A 24061-nucleotide genomic window follows, 5' to 3' on the forward strand; every position below is an offset into this window, starting at 1 on the left:
CTTGGTAAAAGGTGAAATCTGAGCTGGGGCCTTGAAGGATGAGTGTGGCTTATGTGGAGATGATGGAGGGAACAGTGTGAGCAAAGGCACAGGAAAAAAAGTACAGGAATCCATGGATAGTATAAAGTGGATATATTGGGAAGGAAGGTTGAAGTAGAATGGCCTTCAGAGAAAAGGGTTTATGGTAGAGAAAGCAAGGGCTGAAAGCATTCTCCTGATTTTCTTTTGGAGGTAGAGACCAAGGCTAAGAGTCAGGAGCAGGAGCAGGGCTGCCAGCACCAACCTACAGCCTCAACAGCATGGGTCCCCAGGTCCCATCTTTTCTGCCACAGAAGGTGGAATTCCATGATGCAATGTCAAGGGCCTGCCGTGGAGAAGCAAATCTTCTCTGCAATGGAAGGCACTTCCCTATCAGCTCAAAAACAAAACCGGCATAACCTGAGCTTGAACACAACAGGATGGTACAATACTTGCGTCCTTTGCACCGACGTGTGTTGTGATCCCTCTGCTGCTAATAGTCCGGTTGCCTCCAGGTTCTATTTCCTCTTCCATACCGGAAGATGCCTTCCATACTGCTTGATGCCTATCTTCTTGACATACGATAAATTCCCTACACCCAAGGGGCAGAAAGCTGTTCCCAGGTATCTGGCCAACCAGTCCACAGTGCCAGTGGGTTTTGTTCCAGGTAGGCACTAAGTTAATCTCCACTCCCTTCAGTTGGAGCTGGCTGTGTATTTTCCTCTCTTTTCTGAGGTCATCTGACTACTTCCCCCAAACTTGATTGTACTCCCATACACTCCAAGACTATGGTTTGCCTATTTCTCATTGCTGGGGTCTGTCTTTGGTTAGGAGGCAGTACTGCACTCCCTATGAGTCTGCAGCATCCCGCAAGAGGACTCTAACAAGAGAAGATATAACAATACATTACAGTACTTGGGTTTTAAACACCTCCTATATAAAGATTTGAAATAAAGTAGCTAGACATGTTTAATAAGTCCACAATGTGACAGTATCATGAAGGACCAAAAATCATGACGTGTAAAGAATGGTTAAAGTAACTGAAGATATTTAATCTACAGAAGAAAAGACTTGGGAAACACATGATAGCTATTTTTAAATATACTTAAAAAGGCAATCACAGGGAAAAATGACTAGATTTCCTAATACCCATGGTGAAATTTATAGAAGTATACTCTTTGACTTGATATAAAGGAAGATTTTTTTAAAACATGACTGCCTAGGAGTGTTCAAGTAGGGTCAGACGACCAGTGATTGGGAATATTTCATAAGCAGGAGCAAGTAAGATCTGAGCCACTGTTCTCCTGGTAGGGTGTTTGTGGTGTTCCTCAGTTAAAGAAGTACTGTAAGCAGCTTCAGTCCAATAAATTACTATCACCCCTCCTGGGCATGTGTGTTGGTTACTCTAAAGAGGAAGTTGAGAAGGCAGTAATACTGGATCCTGGAATATAGTCACATAGGAGCCTTCATGCGGATACCCCCTCCAGTTCTCCAAACACCCACTCACGTGTGGTCTCAAAAACACCCAGTACCTTTACTTAGCTTTACCCACTTCACAATATGCTCAATATGAGCTATTTGACTTCCAAGCCTAGGTCAGGCCTGAGTGTTACTCATGAGCCATAGCTGTAGGCTGAGGAGCCTTGAGAGTTTCTGGAGGGATAGCCCCCCCGCCCGCAGGGGGCTGTGATGACAGAAGTCTGTGGAAGGAGAGGTATCTAAGGAGTCCTGGCAAGGCAGATCTAAAGGTCCAGGTCTGGCAGCATCACTATCCATGAAGACCCCAGTTCCTATGGCTCTGTGCATGGGGGGCCATTTGTTCCTGGCAGATTTCATTCCAAAGGTCCTGTGTGGACCACGACTAGGGACCGGGCAAAAGGCGATGGCTGGTTGGAGGGAAGCCAGGCCCTTTAATTGGGGAGGACGGCTGGAACATAGCACTGAAGTGGGCTCGACTCTCAAGCTGCATACGGTGGCCCAGGGGTGAGGTGAGTCCACGGACAAAATGGATCCGAACCAGCCCAGACTGTCCCCCAGATACCAGCCATCCATAGGAATCCAGGTTTGGGCTGAAGCGGACCTGAGAAGAGAATTGAAAGCAAGAGAGATGTTCACAGTTGGTGCTTTAGGGTGAATCCTAGTTCTAAGAAGGGGAGAAAAAGGGCAACAATCTGAAAGGATAGGACCATGATGGGGTGAGAGAGGCAGGAAAGAGGTAGGTCTATCATGCTGTGGAGGATCAGGTTGCCAGAGCGGTCTTCCTTCCTTCCCTCTGCTACCTTTTCATCCCCCGTTTCATTGATCGTAGCTTCAGAGCTGGGAGGAAATGAGAGTGAAGAAGGGTGGAGAAGATGAGAGACAAGGTTTTTACCTTGTGAATAGCCTCTAGCTGCAGCCGGTCCAGGCAGAGCTGCGAATGCCCCTCTCCTTCCTGCATGCGCAGCATTGGCTCCCTATGGAGGAGATCGTGGAAGGAACCCTGGGGAGGAGGGAGAAAGCCAGCTTCTCAGTCTTGCATCTTTGTGCTGCAACTCCTTACAATGCCCTACTGTACCAGGACTAAAATTTTCTTTTTTAAAATGCCACACCCATTCTCCTGGCCTCAATTTACCAAATCTGTGTCTTGAAAGAGCAAGTAGTGATGGTTGACAGTTTCAGCGTAAGTTCGAGCTTTGGGAGGGTTGGGGGCCTCAGATGAAGTAGAAGAATGGTCTCGACCTTCAGGGCTGTCCTGATATGGCATCAGATCTGCTTTATATATAGGCTAGAAAGGAGACCATGAGATTAGGTCCTATAATACTAGACAGAATAAAAGAGAAAATTGATGGGGCGCCTGGGTGGCTCAGTCGGTTAAGCGTCCGACTCTTGATCTCAGCTCAGGTCTTGATCTCAGGGTCGTGAGTTCAAGCCCTGTGTTGGGCTCCACGCTGGGCATGGAGCCTACTTAAAAAAAAAAAAAAAAAAAAAAAAAGGAGAGAGAGAAAATTGGTTTTGGGCAAGAAAGACTTAAAGACGGAAGAAGGTAGTATGTTTAAACACATGCACAGATGCACTAGGGTAGGGAAGATGATGTACAACTTTGTGCTAAGACTTCCAGGGACAATATCAGGTCTGGGAGACCTAATCCAAATTTACAGTTCTAACTTAGGAGGTCATGTGGATTAGGACCCAACAGATGGTGCTACCATTAAATATTCATATACGTACGAATCTTCTCTCTACAGGTCGCTTGACATTTATTGGGTTCAGTGCCATATCAGGCAGTATGGCTGCAATGAGCTCCCCGGATATATCTCCTGCGGCTATTGTCCCAAGCCAGTCGGATCCTGAAAGACTCTAATAAGAAGAGACAGATTTCTTTCATTCATTCATTCACTCATACTGTTTCCGTTCTGTGAGCTGGGAACAGCCACACAGTCTGAAGTGGAAGACACACAGAAAAACAAAAATGAGTTTATCGGATGGAGGGATGGGGTCACTGGGGGATGGACATTAAGGAGGGCACATAATGTAATGAGCACTGGGTGTTATATAAAACTGATGAATCACTGAACCCTACCTCTGAAACTAATAATACATTTTATGTTAATTAGTTGAATTTAAATAAATTTAAAAAAAAGTTTATCCTAACATTTATCCCTGACGATACAGTTACCATACATCTATCTACTTCTATGCAAAACTACTGCCTCTTCCCAACCACCAGGAGGTGAGTAAAGGAATCGTTTTCCTGTGTAATGAAGACAGGCTCACCCAGACAGTGCCTTTTCGAGGAGCAGTGAAATAGGCCTTGAAACCAAGGTAACCAGCATCAATATAATGAATCCCACAAAGTCCATAACTGTAAGAGAAAGACAAAATAAAACTTTCTTTTCTCCAAAACAGCATTCATTTCCCTTTCCCAATTCCTTCCAGAATTCAAATTACCTCAATGAAACAACTCTCACCCCTCCTCACCCCACACTATCTGGCACACTTTGCACCCCAACCCTTAGGGCCTGTCCCTAGAGCTCCTCCCATCTGCATCCTGCCGTACGAGGCATAGCAGTTGTCCTGAGCCACAGTGACACCATTGTAGGGAAGCAGCCAGGCCAGCTCTGTACTCAAGAAGCGCTTGATAGAGTTTATGGGTTCATACGGTCGTCGAAGGTCCCAGAATTTTATTTTGCGGTCACTCCCCGCAGAGACGAGGAAATGACTGTGGAAAGAGGGCAGAAGAGGGAGAAGATCAAATCTGAGCAAGTCTCGGAGCAGCGGCCTTCCCGGGCCTCACCTCCCACCCCACAGCTCTCCTGTCCTGTACCTGTTAGCTTTGCACCACTGAAGGGTACGCACAGCCTGGTCATGGGCTAGGAAACACTGGAAGGGGTAGAGCTTCAAGGAGCCGTCAGAGAGCCGTATCCGCTGCAGGGGTGAGTTAGTCGGAAGGTTCCAGAAAACCACCATGCCTGAGACAGGGATAGAATGTATAGGTATTAGAGGCAAGTTCTCTCTTCTTTTGCTCTAATATCTTTCTCTGGGCTCCTAGGACCTTTGCCTTTACCCTCAGATGTGACCCCCTTATGAAAGGATATAGGGATCATGATTAGCTAGCCAACATTCCCTCCGTGGTATTTTAGCTCCAACTCTCATCAACAAAAAATAGCTCAGTCTGGGACTTGTGGTTGAAAGATAGACTGAATACACCCAATAGCCTCTATTCCCTACTAAATAGAAACAAAGGGATTTATTTATTTATTTTTTAAAGATTTTATTTATTTATTTGACAGACAGAGACACAGAGAGAGAGGGAACACAAGCAGGGGGAGTGGGAGAGGGAGAAGCAGGCTTCCCAATGCGGGGCTCGATCCCAGGACCCTGGGATCATGACCTGAACCAAAGGCAGACGCTTAATGACTGAGCCACTCAGGCACCCCAAAGGGATTTTTTTTCTAAAAGCATAAACCCTCTAGGACAAGGGTTGGCGAACTACAGCCCTTGGGCCAATACAGCCTGCTGCCTGCTTTGGTAAATAAAGTCTGACTGGAACAGTGACACCCATTCGTTTACCTAATGTATGGCTACCTTCATCGCTCAATGGCAGAGCTGAGTAGTTCCAATGGTCAAACAGCCCACAAGGCATAAAATATTCACTATCTGCACCCTTAGAGAAACGTCTGCCAACTCTGCTCTAAGAGAGAACAGGCAAGGAGCCAAAAGCAACAAGATGCAGAGAAACAGAAAACAAATGAACAAATAGAAACTAACTCTGCTGACCCAAAACAAGCTGCCCCCTGACCAGGCTGGCAGAGGAAGGTATCAAAAGCATAACGTTGATAAAAATAAAAGACAAATTAAAGAACAGTAAGAATTTATTTTTTTTAAAGATTTTATTTATTTGAGAGAGAAAGAGAGAGCATGAGTGGGGCAGGGGGAGAAGCAGACTCCTTGCTGAGCAGGGAGCCTGATGCGGAGCTCGATCCCAGGACCCCGGGATCATGACCTGAACCGAAGGCAGATGCTTAACCGACCGAGCCACCCAGGCGCCCCAACAGTAAAAATTTAATAAACAATAGCTGGGGAAACTATTTGTAGCTAAAAACTCAGGAAATGTAGCACCTATGAACCTTTCTTGGAAAAGCTTATTGGCAGCGAACTCGAGCTGAGTCGTATCGGTCACGTGGCAACAAGGGCAGACTGAGAGGGACAGACCGGTGGACATGTGTGATCATTTCAATGCAGAATTGTAACTCGGGGAATTAGGACAGCAAGACAGCATCAAGAATGATGCACCCTGATGATGTAAGAATCACCGCACCAAAGGAAACACACATAAAAGACAGAGAAGGACAGGAAGAAGCGTGAGAGTGCTAATTTCCTGACCTCCTGGGCAAGACTACTGAGGAGGTCTAACCGTGAAATTGTCGCCTGTGGACTTCAACTACCGGAATCCTCTTTATCTATGATCCTTTTCTCTCCCCTTTTAAACCTTAAGAGTATCTTTAAGGAACTAACATCTCTGTGGTGAAGGAACATTTATGGGGAGCTTAGACCATCTCTCAGTTTCAATTCAGTCTTCCTCTTTTATAAAAATTAAACTGTAATTAAATTTCATACATTTTCATTTAAAATAGCTTATGTAGGGGCACTTGGCTGGCTCAGTCGGTGGAGCATGCGACTCTTGACCTCGGGGTTGTGAGTTCAAGCCCCACGTTGGCTGTGATTACTTAAAAATAAAATCTTTAAAATAGCTTATATAGTATAATCCCATCACTATAGAATGCTCTCTCTCACCATCTGATCTTTTTATGTTTATATATGCATAGAGAACTCCATGAAATGATGTTCATCCCCTCTTTTTATTTTTAAAGATTTTATTGAGAGAGAGCACGAGCGAGTGAGAGCATGAGCTGGGGGGAGGGGCAGAGGGAGAGGAAGAAGCAGACTCCCCACTGAGCAGGGAGCCCAATGTAGGGCTCGATCCCAGGACCTCGAAATCATGACTGAGCCAAAGGCAGACGCTTAACCTACTGGGCCACTCAGGTGCCCCTGTTCATTTGTTCTTAACTATGTTTTTCTGAGTAGAAAAATTCTAGTGACTTTTTTCTTTCTTCTTTGTATTTTTTTTACATTGCTTAAACATAATGTCCAGCATTGAACCAAAAAGGAAACCACCACCAAAAAACAAGCATATATAAAGTTTTGTTTTTTTACCATTATAGTAGCCAGCAGCCAGGTGGTGATGGGGCCGGGTGGGCATCCAGGCCAGGCTAAGGCACTGACCGCACTCAGAGGGGTCCGAAGCTTGCATAGACCCTACCTGAAGGGTTGCCACACATTGTACCTGCAGGGACAGAAGAGCCGGGACTAGGGTTAGGGATACTTACCATTTGCAACAAAGGCTCAAATCAGTGTTTAATTCCGCAGACGGGGAGAGGCAGAAGGAGACTCACTGTGGAATCAGAAAGGGAGGCTCGAGAAGATGGAGCCTTGGCTAAGGTAGCAGATTCCTCACTCACCTTATAGATGGCGGGCTTCATTGTATCTGTGAGGGAAGAAAAGCAGTAACTGATGCTCTGGGAACAGAGGACTGACGTCCTGCCCTGCCTTGCTCTTAGATCAGCCCCCCCTGATCTGACAATGACCTTCCCTGACAGCTATCTTTCCTCCAGCACATTGATGAATCTACCTCTACCTGCCCCCATCTTCTTTTTCCCCCCTGTTGTACTAGAGTGTGTCCTTCCTCCTATCAGAATGGCTAATTGCTCCACTCCGCTCCCTCCCCACCCTCTCTCACCTTTTCCAGAACTTCGCTCATTTGGTTATCTTTCCTTTCTCCTGAATGATCCACTTTCTCTCTCCCTACTGGGTCATTCTCATATTCAGACATAAACATGCACTACAGTCTTCTAACTAAATGAAACAAACACACAAACCAAACCCTTCTTTTCCCCCTTATTCACCTCCAGCACCACCCTCATCTATGTGTTCTTCACAGCCAATCTACTTGAAAGAATTGTCCATGCATCTGTCTTCACTTCCTCACTGCCTATTCGCTCCTCAGCCCACTCCTCTGCCAGACCACCAAATATGGGATTTCTCGGGGCTCAAACCTGGGTGCCCCCTTCCTTACATACTCAGTACGGCTGAAAAACAAATTTGACAAACAGGAGATGCCTCTCGTTAACCCCTTCCTCTTCTGGCTCATCTTCAGCTCTACATTCTCTCCCTCTCTTCCCAACAAAGAGACTGTGTTTATGTGTACGTGGCAGTTAGGCCAGGAGAGGTCAAGCACAGGACTGGGGGAAGGAGAAGAGTATGGCAGGGGAGATCAGCCTTAGCAGTTCTTTACACAGCCAATCAGCTGTGGCAGCAGGAGGGGAGAGCCTGAGAGCACAGAGCAGGGAAAGGGGGAGAAGGGGAGTGGGCTGAAAGAGCCCAGTGATAAGACTGCAGGAGAGAGTACCCCTTGCAGGCTGCTAAAGAGAGAGGTTGAGGACAAGAGGTGTGAAGTCAGAGTGAGTGGGGTGCTAAGTGAGGCTCTGTCCCAGAAGCTGGGCCGGGAGGACTTTCAGGAGAGATGGACAGGCCAGCTATGGTAGCACCACGCCCCCTGGGCTACTGTGCTACTCACCTGGGGACTGCTGAGCCAGCAGGGCCTCCGGATGGGGCAGACTGAACAGCAGCACCTTCCCGTCGGAGCAGGCAAGAGCCAAGAGGCCCAACCTGGGCAGGAGAGGAGCCTAGAGGGGGAGACCAGATCTGTGCTGAGGCTTGCCGCCTTCAGGGCTTCTTAGAAAACTTTTGAGGTTCTGGTCCCTGGAAATGACAGGGATTTGCTGGGAAGCCTCCATCCTCCGCTCTCTGTCAACTCTGGGAACTCATAGGGCCTCTCTGTTCTGCCTGTGAGTCCTAAGGCATCCCACAACCAACACGGAGGTACCTTCCGAGGGGTGCCTGGAAGTTCCCATGCTCCACTGGGGCAGAACTTGAGGTCCCAGATGCAGCCGTGGTCACAAGCAATCCCATAGACAAAGTGAGCCCTGTTGCCAGGACTGAGGAGAGAAAGTATATGGGGCAAATGGGCAGGGAGAAGGGGCCGAGGGCCGCCGGAGCCTGTGCTCCGCCCCGTCTCATCCAGGCCCCCCAGCTCCCCTCCCCAGCTTCCCTGCCCAGGTTATCTCCTCCTCAGCCACACTCCCACGGCAGCGCCCCAGCCCCACCTCACCAGCTTTCCTGTTGCAAGGTCCCAAGGCCCCAGACTTGGAGCAGCCCAGGACCCGAATGAAGCTGGCTCAGTGCGTGCGTCTCATTCATGTCAGGGCTGGAGAACAGGGCCACATACTGCGAAGCTGCCGCCCCCTCTGGCACCGGACACCAGTCCAGAGCCCAGAGGGGCCCCCCCGTGAAGAAGGACACATCCCAGCGCTCTGGGTGTGCTGTGATTGAGCTAAATCTAAAGAAAAATCGAAGATGGGATGAAGAAAGGAATTAACAAAAGGTATTAAGGACTTCAGTAGGTGAATGGATAAATTAACATCCAAACAATGGAATATTATTTGGCACTAAAAAGAAATGAGCTATCAAACCATGAAAAGGCATGGAGGAACCTTAAATGCATATCATTAAGTGAAAGAAGCCCACCCCAAAAGGCTACACACTGTGTGATCCCAACTATGGGACATTTTGGAAAAGGCAAAACTATAAAGACATCAAAAGATCCGTGATAGCGACGGGTTAGAGGGGAGGGCAGGATGAGCGGTTAGAGCACAGAGGATTTTTAGGGCAGTGAAACTACTCTGTATGGTATCCTAACAATAGAGACAGGTCACTACACATTTGTCCAAACCCACAGAAAGCAAACACCGAAAGTGACCCCTAATGTAACTTATGGACTTCGAGGGCTGCTGCGTCAGTAGCGGGTCATCAACTGTTACACACGTGCCCTCTGGTGGGGGATGTTGATAACCGGGGAGGATGTGTGCATGTGGAGGAGGGGACGGGCGTATATGGGAGATCTCTGCACCTTCCTCTTAGTTTTGCTGTGAACCTAAAACTGCTCCCAAAAAATGAAGTCTTTAAAAAAAAGAAAAGGTAATGAGGACAGAATGGGAGCTCCAGCTGGCGCCGGTATGAACTGGCCTAAGCAGGGGCCAGAACAGCAAGAAGGTCTATGGGTGAGAACAGTCCTGAGCCACCATCTGTATCTGCCTCCTTTCCTTCCAAAGCCTGTCTAGCTCTAGTTCACCTTCAAAGAGGAGAGGCTGTGCATTCTGGTCTACTACAGTGTTCTCTCCAGGGCCAGTCTGTCTGGGTCTATCTGAGCAGATGTGACCTGGTAAACTGGCCCTCCATCTCCCTCACTTCCCTCAGTCTGGCCAGCAGTGATGAGCACTGCAAATTAGAGCGGGTTAACCAGATCTAGCCAGGACTCCTACCTTGGGACCCCCTGGAACAGCATCAGGGGAAGAACAGGGCCAATCTGTCATCCCTCTCAATATTCATTTTTTCTATTTCTATCTCCTAGAATCAGAAACAGATACGCAATCTTCACCTGTTTATTCGGTAGAGTGTGCCGTCCTCAGGAAGTCCTTCACGCTGGACAGAAAACAGTGGAGACTTTTCTTCCTGGGGCAGGTAGGGAGCCGCCTCCCTGGTGGCAGGGGAAACAACAGTGTGAGTTTGGAAGTTTCACCCATCCCAGGATTCCCTGTCACCCTCCTGTCTTTAGGGGTGTCACCCCTTCCCAGCTTCAGAATCTCTCTTTAACTTACAGTTCAGATAACAAGTGCCACTTCCAGGCCAACGGAATCCATTCTGCAAACTCCCAGTATGAATGCTTCTGCTCTCGGCTAGAGGAACAGAAGAAGCATGAATGAAGGAAAAGAAATTCTAGCGCAGCGCTGTCCAGTAAACCTTTCTACAATGATGGAAGTGATCTATCATCTGTGCTGACAGATACACGAGCCACTCGCTCCACGTAGCTACTGGGCATTCGAAATGGGGCTAGTGTAACTGAGAAACTGGACTTTTAATTTTAATTAACTTTAAATTACATTTAAATGGCCAAACACAGCCAGAGGCTACTATGTTGGACAGCACAGCTCTGGAGCTCTCGCCTTTGGAGCAGTGCCTTTTAGCTATGAATGTCTTCAGGGTCCTGCCCTGGGAGTGCCCTCTTTCCCATGGCCCCACTTCCAGATGGTCCTTTGCACGCCACCACCTTCTCATCCCCAGCCCCCTTCCTCAAGTCTCACAGGTCCTTGGTGAGATGGAGGCACTTCCAAACAGGAGCCATGATGTGATTTGGTAAGCCATTGGGAGCCATTCCCCGGCAGTGTGGCTTCTGCTTCTGAGGAGCCAATGGGAAAAAAGTATAAGGGAGAGAATTTTATAGATAAGACAAAGTCCCCAGAAGGCAGCTGTCCCAGCTTCTACTTTTCTTGGCTCTGCTTCCTCTCTAGCTGACTTATCAGCATCTTAAAAGACTGATGTTTCTGCCATTACAGTGACTTCTCCACCTTCTGCTCCCACTCCTCCATCAGAACTGCAAAGCCTGTTCCGTATTTTCTGTTCACCTTCCTCGGTGTCTCCAAGGCATTTGGTTCAGAGGACTCCCATTTGCTTCCTGAAACCCCTGCCCCATGGGAGAGCGTCTCCTTATTCTTCCTGCCTCTCTGATATTCCCCCACCGGCACTCCCTCCTCTGACAGGTTTGGGTAATGATGGTGTTTCCCAGAGTCCCTCTGTCTTCTCCTCAGCCCTCTATACATATACTCTCATCCCATGTCCACGGCTTTGACTACCATCGTTGACTTCTTAGTAAATGTAAACTTTACCCAGTTTTAGCTTTCCTACAAATTCTAGACTTTTACAGTGTGGTGCCAACCCATATTATAGAGCCTAAGGCAAAAGGAAAATCAGTAATACAGTTCCTGTTTTTATTTAAAACTTTGATATTTTGTTCACCATAAATTTGTTGCATTTTTTTTTTAAGATTTTATTTATTTGAGAGAGAGAGTGCGAGACAGAGAGCACGAACGGGGGAAGGGGCAGAGGGAGAGGGAGAAGCAGACTCCCCACTGAGCAGGGAGCCCAACACGGGGCTTGATCCCAGGACCCCAGGATCATGACCTGAGCCTAAGGCAGATGCTTGGCCGCCCGAGCCACGGAGGCGCCCTGCATTACCTTTATTTGTTAAAATGTTGCATCAAAATATTTATCTTGATTACTGAGGGGTTTGGTGTTCCCTTAAATGTTGTGCTTGAGACAAGGAAGGCACACGTCCATGCACATGACTGGCAACCAGACATCTCCAGTAGGACAGCTCATGGCACACAGGCACCTCCAACTCAGCATGTCAGAAAATGAGCCCATCACCTCCCCTGCTCACCCTCACTCCTCCCCTGCTCCCACCGTTCCTCTGTCCCGAAGTCCAGCACTTAAGAGCACCATCTAAGCTAGAAACTCCTACTCCTTCCTTTCCAGCAACTGCCAAGTGCCGCTAACTCTCTAAAATGTCTCTTGCACCTGCCCCCCACCTTGGCTTGCTTCACAGCCTGATCCAGGCTCTCCCTATCATGACCTGGATAACCAAAGCTGTCTTCTGACCTATCGTCCTAACTGATCACGTTATTTTTCTACTTAAAAACCTTTGTTGCACAGAGTTTCTGTGATGATGAAAATGTTTTGGAAGGGGCGCCTGGGTGGCTCAGTTGGTTAAGCGACTGCCTTCGGCTCAGGTCATGACCCCGGAGTCCGGGGATCGAGTCCCGCATCCGGCTCCCTGCTCAGCGGGGAGTCTGCTTCTCCCTCTGACCCTCCTCCCTCTCATGCTCTCTGTCTCTCATTCTCTCTCTCCCAAATAAATAAAATCTTAAAAAAGAAAAGAAAAGAAAATGTTTTGGAAATGGGTAACAGTGATGGCTGCACAACACTAGGAATGGCCTAATGCCACTCAGTTGTATTTTTTTGTGGGGGGTTGGGGGGAGCAGAGGGAGAGGGGAGAGAGAATCTCAAGCAGGCTCCACGCCTAGCATGGAGCCTGACACGGGGCTTGATCTCACAACCGTGAGATCATGACCTGAGCCAAAATCAAGAGTTGGATGCTCAATGGACTGAGCCACCCCGGCGCCCCCAAAATAATTTACATTTTTAAATGGCAAATTTTATGTTATGTGTATTTTACCACAATTCAATAAACATACAAACACCTGTGTTGGCTCCTACCAGTCTGTCCTTCCATCCTCTCAAGTTTAATCCCCCGCCCCTGCTGGTTCCGCAGGGCATTTCTATACCTTTGGGAACTTGCTGAGAGCTCTCAACAGCTCTGCCTGCTTTAGTGCCCTGTCCTGGGAATTCCCAGGAAAACCACTCTCTCTGGCAAACTCCTGTTCACCTTTCAAGACCTAGCCCAGCTATCACTTGTCTGTGAAGCCCCAGCAGTTCACTGCCCTCCTCGACACGCCAAAAGCATTTGGTTCCCTCCTGGTGAAGCCCTCATCACACAGTGGAGTCTGTGAGGCAGGAGGCTGTCTTAGTCATGTGCATTTCCTAGTGCAGAGGAGGTACTTGATAGCTGAATGAGTAACCTCATGCACTTACATGCCCAGCCCCCGCCTGCTCAGCTGTTTTTTCGTTTCTTCGTTTACTTATTTTGGTCATCAGTTAGTTACTAGGCCAAAGCTTTCCGCTAGGGCACCCTGCAGACCCCCCTAACAATCCCTCTACCTCTCCATTTGCTTTCTTGTTCACTCAGATTACCCCTGAAGTGGATCCTCGTGGGGTGCTTTGAGGCACCACAGGCTCAGGGTCAGAGGAGCTCTCACTTGGGCCCTCGCTTTCATCTCCATCTTCAGCCTCAACCTGGAGAACGAAGTCTTCATCCCGTGCAGTGTCATCTTCTTCTTCTCCACCTTGACAGGCTGCCTGCTGCCGGTTTTTCTTCGGTTTGGCAGGGCTGCTCACCTTGGGGCTCTCAGGACAGGACACTGGAGCCGGCAGGGCCGTTGAGAGCTCTTCAGCCAGTTCCTGAAGGTACAGAAGTGCCCTGCGGGACAGGGCAGAGTCAGAGCCATACTCACAAACACTTAACTGAGAACCCACTTTTCCAGACACTTGACCGATTATCTCACTGGATCTGCCCAGTGACCCTGTGAAGCAGCTATTCATTTCCCCTCCCCCTTTGATAAAGAACCAGAGATTTAGGGAAGTTAAGGGACTTGGCCAAGAGAGGACTCAGATCACATATGTGGAATCTGAACCCAGGTCAGCCAACTCCAAGTCCAAGGCACTTGCACTCTACCACAGTTAGAGATCAGTAAGAGCCCAGAGAAGAATGGAAGGGCACACAGAGACCAACAGATACTGGGCAGGGAAAATCACAATGAAGACCTGGAGGAAACTGAAAAATGTGACAGAATACAAGGCACAGAAAGCAATCTCCTGGACAAACAAAAAAGTTGCTGTGGTAAGAGCTAGAAGATGGCTCAAGTCCCCAGAACCCAGACGCTACCCCCCGCTTATCTGACAACTCGTCACAGCCTCTCAGCTCTCCAACATCTGCCCCCGCCAACCCTTCACCCCGACCGCCCTCCACCAAGGTGCGCCCCACAATCCTTACACTTGGGCAGCCCTTCGGCGGGGTCGTTCCCCAGGAGGGGTCTCAAAGTCCTCAGGGGGCCTCTTTGGAGGTGGAGACTCTGGCTGATCTAGGTCTTTGGACAACTTCAGCAGTAGCAGCTCTGCCTTGGACCTTCGACCTCGTTTCTTAGGCATGGGGGCGGACAGAGGGTTGGATTGATCTAAGAGACCAGGAACCAGAGGGGCTGATGGAGGATTAGGTTGTTGGGGCCTTTTGGGGCCTTTCCGTGTGCTACCACCTCTCTTCCGGCCAGGCTTTGAGGCCCTAGGCTTTGAGACCTTTGACATCTCTGAAGAAAGATCTGTAGAGAAGAATATGGGTGAGATGAGACAAGAGTTCAAACCTCTGTGGAATAGATTATACCATACCCAGGTCGGTAAGATACTGTGAGCTCACCCTGCTCTCTTTCATCTTAAGCTAAGCATGGGGAGATAAAAATAGGAAAGGACAAGGTACATACCTTGCTGTTCAAGTCTGGAGAGGCTTTCTTGTTCTGCAGGGAGCCTCCTCTCATCAAGAGAATCCTCAAATCCAGGCAAAGGTGTAGGTAAAGACATCTCTATGGAAGCCTCAGCACTAGTTGTTTCTGAAGAGGCCTTAACATCAAGCTGATTTAGCACCTCTTGTCCAGGAGAGACTACCACAGTCATGTTCCCCACGGGGCCGGCCTCCCCCAGGGCAACACAGCCGACCCCGCAGGTATCCATCAGCACCCCCTAAAATGGCTGCCCCTGCATAGAGACATACACATGAGTAGAAGGCAAAAGGTATTTGCACTGGCTCAGATTTTTCTACTTTCCTATCTTTTCTCCTCTCATCCCACCCACTGCCCACCCCCAGCCAGAAACCCAATCACTCCCTGATCACTCATTCATATAGCAACAATTACTAAGCATCTTCTATGTCAGGCACCGTTCTAGGAACTGGTAACATGACAATAAGCAAGACAGACAAGATCCCTGCCCTCATGGAACTTACACACTAGCAGAGCTAGCGATAAACAGATAATAAGAAAGCTACCATTTATTTACTAAATGCTTACTATGTGCCAAGCATTATATTCTTCAGCCTGTTTAATTTAAAGCTCTTAAGTTTATTCGTAAGGATAATGCAGTGAATGAACAATTATTCAACTTCTTTCCTTAAAACCCAATGAAATGAATCACCGTCTTCCCCTCAAAAAATAAAAAGAGAGGATGAAAAAATCTTCCTAAACCTCCTAGGAACAGACTGCAAAGAATAGCTGCCGAGGGGTGGCTGGGTGATGGACACTGGGGAGGGTATGTGTTGTGGTGAGCGCTGTGTGTTGTGTAAGGCTGATGAATCACAGAACTGTACCCCTGAAATAAATAAATTATATGTTAATAAATAAATAAAAATAGCTGCCGATACATAAAATTTAGACCAAATTGAAGGAGGATGCCTAGAGCTAATATCCATCTTTGTGAATACTAGTCAAGGAATAGATTTATTTAATAATAAGTAAGAGTTCTCTAGTGCCCTGCCATTAATCTTTTACTTGAATAGGGGAGGTGGATGGCTAGGAGATAATTAAGGAACATCCTACCACATTAAGAGACCTTTCCCACATTGAAGAATGGACTAAAAAACTGTCATGAATCTTTTTTTTTTTTTTTTTTTGAGAAAAAGAGAGAGAGAGAGGACTCATGCATACACCAGAGCAGGGGAGGGGCAAGAAGGAGAGGGAGAGTCTCAAGCAGACTCCTGCTGAGCGCAGAGCCTGAAGCAGAGCCCAAGGCAGGGCCCGATCCCATGACCCTGAGATCATGACCTGAGCCAAAACCATGAGTCAGTCACTTAACCGACTGAGTAACCCAAGCGCCCCTCTTCATTCTTTTTTTCCAAACCCAGAAAATCATTTGTGCAACCATGGGCAAAAGTAAACTGACAGAGATAAACAAAACACTGAACACCAAACCAAAAAGCTGAGCAACACAGAACTCTGCAATGGCCCAGTTTTTGGCCAGAACAATCTGCCTGTCTATGACAAAGGAGAAATAGCTCAAATCTCAGGAAGGAATCCCCCATAGATCTGTATATGCCTTAAGGATGTTTAACAGAACCAAAAGTAGTATACGATGTTGCTTCCAAAATGCCTAGTGGGCCACAGGAACCAGAAGGAATTGTTTTAAAGGCTACAGAGTAAGAGACTGAGATAAAAGAAACACAAAAGAAAAAACCTACAAGATGACATAAGATATGACTATAACAATAACCAAAGATCAATTCATCCATTAAAAAAAAAAAAAAGAATAAAGATTTGATTTAAAAGCCAAACTATATCCTTTGAAAGAGATGTCTAAAACAAAGGAACTCAAACAGTTGAAAAGTCAAAAGATATAAAAATACATAGGGCAAATGTAGGCACAAAAAAAACAGGAGTTTTGTTAACAACAAAGCTGAATTCAGGGGAAAAAGTATTAAATGGGACAAAAAGGGAATACTTGATAATAAATAAAACTTCAAATTATATAAAAGATAAATGTCATGAACTCTTAAGACATCAAATGACATAGCATCAAAACAAAGCAAAATCTTCAGGAAATACAAGAACTACTTTTTTTTTTTTTAACTAATTTATTTTTTTAAAGACTTTATTTGTCAGAGAGAGAGGAGAGAGAGAGAGAGAGAGAGAGAGCACAAGCAGGGGGAGCTGCAGGCAGAGGAGAGGGAGAATCGGGCTCCCTGCTCAGGGACTCGATCCCAGGACCCTGGGATCATGACCTGAGCTGAAGGCAGACGCTTAACCGACTGAGCCACCCAGGCGTCCCAAGAACTACTTCTTTTAACCACTGACAGATCAAGTAGATAAGGACAGAGAAGACATGAATAAAATGATTATTTGACCTCTCTATTGGTCAAGGTTGAGCACATAGAACAGAATCCTCTCTAGCCAGTTCAGCTAAAAGGGATTTACTACTGGATATTACATGCATGGTTCACATCAGTGGTTCCTAAAGCATGGTCCTGGCAGCATCAGCATCACTTGGTAATTTGTTAAAATGCAGATTTCCAGTCCTATCCCAGACCTACTGAATCAGAAACTCTGGGATGGGGCCAGCACTTTTTGTCTTCACAAAGCCCTTCAGATTATTTGGATGCACATGCAAGTTTGAGAACCACCTGCAAGCAGGATCACTGGGAGGGTTGGGGGTGAGGAGGGACAGTTTAGGAATAAGGGCTGGTCAAAATGGGAAGTTGTCTAGCAGCTGCTGGTTCAAGAACCACAGGACCTCTCCTACGCCATGATGAGGAGGCACCTGCAAATCAAGAAGTTCCTGCCACAGCTGATGGCTCCATGAACTGCCTTGCACTCATCAGAAAGTGACCTGACTCAAGAGCGAAGACCCTTCTCGGCTCCCAGGTCAACAATCATACCCCTGCCACAATCTGAACTGGCAAAATGTATGGCCTGCCTCTCTCCTCTCTAAACTCGGGTCCAAATTTGAGAGCATTTGACTGGCAAGACCTATCATATTCAAAATCTTGGATGGAAAAAAATTCCAGGAATTGAAATTTCTAGCTTTCCAGGCTCTCAAGTGGAGGTTTTTTCCTTCTCTCACATCCCACTGACCACACTGTAGAAGGTGGGATCAGTGTCTTGTCAGTTCCTCTCCGAATGCACCTGTAGACCAGCAGTCCTCCCTATCTTGTAAAAACTGTTCCTTTGAAGTCCGTAACATTCAGCTAACCCATTGCTACTCACTCACTGTAATACACTGGACCTTGTCTCACAAATCCTTTTAACCTCCAAAATCACAAAGACATCCTACTATCTGATCACAACCTCCCATCATTATAGCTAGATTGCTCAACTACTATCACTTTATCTATTCTTCAACCATATCAAGCCACCATCATTGATTTCTCCAGTTTCTCCCGGTGTTGGCCACATCCAATCTACCTTAGATTCCTTTATTTTAATCAGACTTTTGTTGATAGTATGAAGTTCCTTTCTTGTCTTTTTGTTCCACAGGACTGGCAAAATTTAAGCCCTGGATGAACCAACCATCCTTTTTCTCTACGCATGCATCTAAGCTGCCGGAGTGCTAGCAATCACCCTTTCTCTCGTCAGCCCCCACATTCCCTCACCCCCAACCTCTGATCCTCTGGTTCTCAGCAGATGATTTTGCCTCTGATTTCCGAAACAAAACCCAAAGCCATTATGTGGGACAGACTTCGATGTCTGGTCAAGGAGCCTAACATTCCCTGCATCTGAACCCCTCATCTACTTTCTAAGCCCAACTTCCACTTGTGTTCTAGCTCTACTCCCCCATCTCTTAAGGACACTGGAATTGTTTAGCCTTTTCTTTTACATTGGTTGTTTCCAAACTGCATGTAAATGTCTCTAATTCTCATCTTAACACACACACAACAATCCTTCAACCCACATTCCTCCTCCCTCTCACAGTCAAACTTTTAAAGAGCTGTCTGCCCTTGATGTTTTAATTACCCTGCTTCATTTTGACTAGAATATTGCCCTCCAACTCATCACTGAGGCTGAAGTCATCAATAATTGCTGGGTCAACTAATGCAATGGGCACTTCTCAGTCTCATTTAACTTGATCTCTCAGCAGCACAATCGCTACTGACCACACCTTTCTCGGAACATTCTCTTTTCTTCAGAGGCAGTTTAAGTGCAATGAAATTTCAGATTTTTACAAAATCTTCCTCGATCTTTTACAGCTGTCTCACTCACACCTATTTGGCAGCCTCTTTGTTTCTTGGCAAATGTACCTCTTTTTTCTTTCCAAAGCATTCAACTTGGTTTGCTTTCTTTTCTTTTTTAGAATTGTTTTTATAAAACTTGTAGTTGACACAAAATACTTGTAAATACATGTAGAATGTAAAGAATAACAAAGTACCTATTTCTCTGCCACATTTCAACAAAGTTTTAATAGCAGTAATTCTTTCATACTCAAATTTCTTTAAAATTTAAACATATATCACAATTATATAAATATAATGACAAGTTAACTGACATAAAAAATGTTGAGAACCATTACAATGACTCTTGGCAAGCATTCAACTCAATCAGTGGAGAGAGAATGACCAGGCCTATAGGAGAAAAGCCTATAGGCTTCAAGCATTCAGTGTGCCATGGGCATCAGTCTGTACACTCTACAGAGGAAACGGGGAATGTCAGTTAACACAGGGAGCTAGTTAAATAGGTATCAGTTAAGAGAACTTCTATGTATGCCTTAAAGATTTTCCACATCAGCTCTTTTTCGCCGCCATCCTGCTCTGCATGGCTGGCTGCTTCTCAGCATGTCTTCTCACAAGACTTTCAGAATCAAGCTATTCCTGGCCAAGAAACAAAAGCAGAATCGTCCCATTCCCCAGTGGATTCGGATGAAAACTGGTAATAAGATCAGGTACAACTCCAAGAGGAGGCACTGGAGGAGAACCAAGCTGGGTCTGTAAGGCGTCACCCATCATGAGATGACACACTTAATTGGCACACATATTTAATTAAGCTGCGTGAAGATCATGTGTTCTATCATTCTGTAAACATCCTTCCTACCTGGCCGTAGACTTGTCTTATCATGGAAATGATTTTCTCTGTGACTACACCTCCACACCAGTAGGTTGGTTCGGTAATAAATGCGAGACCTTTCACCTCAAAAAAAAAAAAAAAAGATTTTCCACATCAGTACACACACACACACACATATATATATCTCATTCTTCCTAGTTACTATCAAGTGTTCCTTAGAATTATAATTGTACCCATTTTACCACACCCTTGCTAGTCTTTAATTTTTGCCAATCTAATGCATGAAAGAATTCTTCCCTATTGTATTTATTTGCATTGTTCTGATAATGATTGAGGTTAGCAACTTCTTTTTATCTGTTGGACATCTATGTATCTATCTATCTAGCTATCTATATATATATATTTTTTTAAGATTTGAGAGAGCGAGCGAGCAAGCGCACAAGCATGAGGGGGAGAGGGAGAGAGAATCTCAAGCAGACTCCTTGCTCAGTGTGGAGCACCACATGGGGCTCAATCTCCCAACATTCAAATCAGGACCTGAGCTGAAACCAAAAGTCAGTCACTTAACTGACTGTGCCACCCAGGCGCCTGGAACATCTATATACATTTTTTTTAAAGATTTTATTTCTTTGTCTGAGAGAGAGAGCATGAGCACAAACAAGCAGGGGGAGCAGCAGGCAGAGGGAGAAGCAGGCTTCCTGCTGAGCAAGGAGCCCAATGTGGGACTAGATCCCAGGACCCTGGGATCATGACCTAAGCCAAAGGCTGTCAGACACTTAACCAACTGAGCCACCCAGGGACCCCCATTTTTTAAAAAAGATTTTATTTATTTCTTTGTCAGAGAGAGAGAAAGAGAGGGGGGGACATCTGTATTTTTTAATGAATTGCCTGTACATATAATTTGCCCATACCTCTACAGGACAAATCAGTCTTTTATTGATCTGTGGAGCTGTTATTTTTTTTTTTTAAAGATTTTATTTATTTATTTGAGAGAGAGAGAATGAGAGCGAGTACATGAGAGGGGGGAGGGTCAGAGGAAGAAGCAGACTCCCCGCCGAGCAGGTAGCCCGATGTGGGACTCGATCCCGGGACTCCAGGATCATGACCTGAGCCGAAGGCAGTCGCCCAACCAACTGAGCCACCCAGGCGCCCTGGAGCTGTTATTTTTGTTGCAAATACTTTGTTTCTACTTTTTAAAAAAGATTTATTTATTATTTTAGGGGGGGAGGGGCAGAGAAAGAGGGAGAGGGAATCTCAAGCTGACTCTTCACTGAGCTTGGAGCCATACCGGAGGCTCCAGACAATACCCCGAGATCATGACCTAAGCTGAAATCAAGAGTTGGACACAACCGACTGAGCCACCCAGGCGCCCCACTTTGTTTTTACTTTTTAAAAAACTTTGTTTATAATGTTTCTTGCTAAACTGAAGTTATATTTTCTGAGTTAAATTTCTCAATCTTTTCCTTTATGAGTTGTTTTGTGTCTTAAAAGGCCATTTCCTACCCTAATATAAACATATCCTATTTTCTTCTAATACTTTTTCTAGTTTGAATCTTAAATGTAACTTTTTTTTTTTTAAGATTTTATTTATTCATTTGAGAGAGAGAGAGAGAGCACAAGCAGGGGGAGCAGCAGGCAGAGGGAGAAACAGGCTCCCTGTTGAGCAGGGACCCTGACCGGGGATCATGACCTGAGCCAAAGGCAGACAGACGCTTAACTGAGCCACCCAGGTGCCCTTAAATGTAGCTCTTCAGTCCATGTGGAATTCTATTATAAGAGAAATGGGTATTTATGTACTTCATATCTGTCTCACTTGGAAGTTTCCTAAGGATCTTGGGGCGCCTGGGTGGCTCAGTTGTTAAGCATCTGCCTTCGGCTCAGATCATGATCCCAGGGTCCTGGGATTGAGCCCTACATCCGGCTCCCTGCTCAGCGGGAAGCCTGCTTCTCCCTCTCCCACTCCCCCTGCTTGTGTTCCCTCTCTAGCTGTGTCTCTCTCTGTCAAATAAATAAAATATTAAAAAAAAAAAAAGTTTCAAAAGGATCTTGCCTGATTCACTATTGAATCTAGAACCTGGTACATGGTTAAGTGCAATAATTAAAACTTTGTTGATTTAACGACTAACTTCTCAAGCTGCAAAAAATCCCTTTAAGGATTCACTCCTGTAGAAGGCAGCAGCAGGGTATGGTGGTCAATTTCCATTTATGATTTCACAATACAAATTCTAGACACAAGGAAGGAATGTTTAATAAATTCGTGCTAGAGTTTACAGAAGTTTCTTTCTTTTTTTTTTTTTTTTTTTAAGATTTTATTTGACAGAGAGACAGCGGGAGAGGGAACTCACAAGCAGGGGGAGTGGGAGAGGGAGAAGCACGCTCCCCGCGGAGCAGAGAGCCAGATGCGGGGCTCGATCCCAGGACCCCGAGATCATGACCCGAGCGAAGGCAGACGCCCAACGACTGAGCCACCCAGGAGCCTCTCTCTATATATATTTTTTAAGATTTTATTATTTATTTGACAGAGAGACACAGCGAGAGAGGGAACACAAGCAGGGGGAGTGGGAGAGGGAGAAGGAGGCTTCCCCGCGGAGCAGGGAGCCCGATGTGGGGCTCGATCCCAGGACCCTGGGACCATGACCAGAGCCGAAGGCAGCCGCTTAACTGAGCCATCCAGGCGCCCCGAGTTTATATAAGTTTACATCTGCACCTCAACTTGTTTGCAATACTGCTTCAAGGCTGCCAGGATTTCCCCAGTCAAGGAAAATAATTAGTTAACACAGTTCCTAAAGTATGGAATTACTTTAAACACACTGGTCTAATACACTGTTTCCCAAAGTGTTCCTATAGTGCAGCTGGTGCTATGCAGGATGATTTTAGTGATACAAAAATGAACTTTATTTAACTGTATTTATTTTAACTTGTATGAAAAACTCTAGCCCATGGGGGCGCCAGGGTGGCTCAGTCATTTAAGCCTCAGACTCTTGATTTCTGCTCAGGTCGTGATCTCAGGGTCGTGAGACCGAGCTCTGGAATCCGGCTCCCCGCTGGGCTTGCAGCCAGCTTAAGATTCCCTACTCCCTCTACCCCTCCCCCCAACTCCCCTCCGCGCGCGCGCGCTCTCTCTCAAAACAAAAACAAAAAAACTTTAGCCCATGAAACCCACGGTTTCATCTGTCTTGCTTAGATTGAAACTAAAGCACTTAAACTTGAAAAACAAACCAATTTAAAGAAAACTATTAAGAAAATAATAGTACATTAGATAAGAAGGGATGGCACAAAGTAACCAAAGGAACAGGAATGGCTTAAGTTTAACAATATGCCGCTAGGGCGAACAGGCTTCGTCATACACACTACACCTCTCTAACAAAGTGAGTTACTACGGGTGGGGCTGAAGTCGCCTCCTCCGCCTTCCCCATCAGACAGCCTACTTGCCGCGGGATAAAAGCACCAGAAGGGAAACATAACTGGCCCTTGGCTGCGCCAATGGGGTTGGAGCGCGCGGGGCACAACCCCGAGGTTAGAAGAACCTCATGTAGGAAGAGGCTGGGACACAGCCGAATGAGGAGGCTAACCCGCTACCACTCTAAGAGTGATCGCCTGCCCTTTCTCCGTCATGGGTGTGGGGGTAGCTTCCACCACTAGCCTGCGTTGGGAGCGAGCCCTGAGTTTTCTGAGGCTCAGAACTACTGTAGGTTCGCTGAGTCCGAGGGATGCAATGTAAGCAGCGCCGCGGCCGGGACACAGGATGCCGTGTTACCGCACCGCGTCGGGGAAGAAGGCAAGAGCCGTGATTAGCAGGGATGAGGGATGTCTGGTTGCAGTACAGAGGAGGTGGGGAGTGTGATAGTTTCTGTAGCAGCGCGGGGACTGCAGGTCGCGATGCTATGCAGAGAAGGAACCGCGGGGTCGGGAGTTGGTTCCCAATCTCTTAGTGCTATGGGAAAAGGAGGAGGAGGAGTAATCGTGGGGCCCCCGCTCACCCCGCTGCGGTACACTCACCCTCACCAAAGTCCTTCCGGAAGTCCAAGTTCGAAGATGGCGCCGCCTGTCTGGTCGCGGTTTTATGACGAAATCTGGTAGCTACTCTTTATTGACCCCCTCCCCCCACCCCCCTACCGCCAACGCACAAGGCAAACACGTGAGTTTCGTGGGTACTTTGGCCCGAACACGTTTTCTCAGACTATGTATTCCATAATGCAGTGCGGCGAGAGTCCCGCGCCCTTTCGGAGCGGGCGAGGCTCCCGGGCTTTACCCGCGCCGGGGACGCTGCGTGGCCTTCTGGGAATTGCAGTGTCAAGAAAGGAAGATTGACGCCTGCGCGGTGACGGCCGTCGCGCCCCGCGGCTTCCCACGGGGCCTGTATGCGAGCCTCGAGTGTAGGGCGCGCGTAGGCCTCGTCGCCG

The 24061-nt window shown here is 46.8% G+C and overlaps 2 protein-coding genes across 3 annotated transcripts; one reads left to right on the forward strand and one right to left on the reverse strand.

Moving 5' to 3' along the window:
- Positions 1-117: 117 nt before the first annotated feature.
- Positions 118-23759, reverse strand: GTF3C2 (general transcription factor IIIC subunit 2). 2 transcript variants are annotated; one of them, XM_045884287.3, is made up of 20 exons: positions 23658-23701; positions 19686-19781; positions 14601-14871; positions 14120-14441; positions 13261-13546; positions 10755-10849; positions 10272-10349; positions 10052-10150; positions 8726-8953; positions 8441-8552; positions 8132-8240; positions 7017-7042; positions 6712-6841; positions 4322-4466; positions 4055-4216; positions 3772-3859; positions 3226-3354; positions 2630-2782; positions 2390-2497; positions 118-2098 (listed from the first exon to the last, which is right to left on the reverse strand). In XM_045884287.3, exons 3-20 carry the CDS (start codon positions 14845-14847, stop codon positions 1880-1882), a joined length of 2736 nt encoding a protein of 911 aa, XP_045740243.1. In that variant the 5' UTR covers positions 14848-14871; positions 19686-19781; positions 23658-23701; the 3' UTR covers positions 118-1879. The 2 variants fall into 2 exon arrangements, with proteins under 2 accessions (XP_045740243.1, XP_045740244.1); XM_045884288.3 differs by lacking the exon at positions 19686-19781 and having other exon boundaries at positions 23658-23759.
- On the forward strand, positions 19430-19776 carry LOC123850920 (large ribosomal subunit protein eL39-like). Its single transcript, XM_045884290.3, has one exon. It carries the CDS (start codon positions 19430-19432, stop codon positions 19583-19585), a length of 156 nt encoding a protein of 51 aa, XP_045740246.1. The 3' UTR covers positions 19586-19776.
- Positions 23760-24061: the final 302 nt, after the last annotated feature.

The sequence above is a fragment of the Mirounga angustirostris genome, unplaced genomic scaffold, assembly GCF_029215605.1.
Source record: "Mirounga angustirostris isolate CCGP_5_RB_7025 unplaced genomic scaffold, mMirAng1.0.hap1 SCAF_10, whole genome shotgun sequence".
Lineage (NCBI taxonomy): Eukaryota > Metazoa > Chordata > Mammalia > Carnivora > Phocidae > Mirounga > Mirounga angustirostris.

What these genes read in the sequence shown, in the direction of transcription:
- GTF3C2 (XM_045884288.3), bottom strand. Translation starts at nt 14,847, where the DNA reads ATGGATACCTGCGGGGTCGGCTGTGTTGCCCTGGGGGAGGCCGGCCCC. An exon ending in ACCTTGCAACAGGAAAGCTG is followed by an intron (nt 8,553 to 8,725) that starts GTGAGGTGGGGC and finishes TTCTCTCCTCAG; the next exon opens with TCCTGGCAACAGGGCTCACT. An exon ending in AGCTAGAGGCTATTCACAAG is followed by an intron (nt 2,099 to 2,389) that starts GTAAAAACCTTG and finishes TTCTCTTCTCAG; the next exon opens with GTCCGCTTCAGCCCAAACCT.
- LOC123850920 (XM_045884290.3), top strand. Translation starts at nt 19,430, where the DNA reads ATGTCTTCTCACAAGACTTTCAGAATCAAGCTATTCCTGGCCAAGAAA.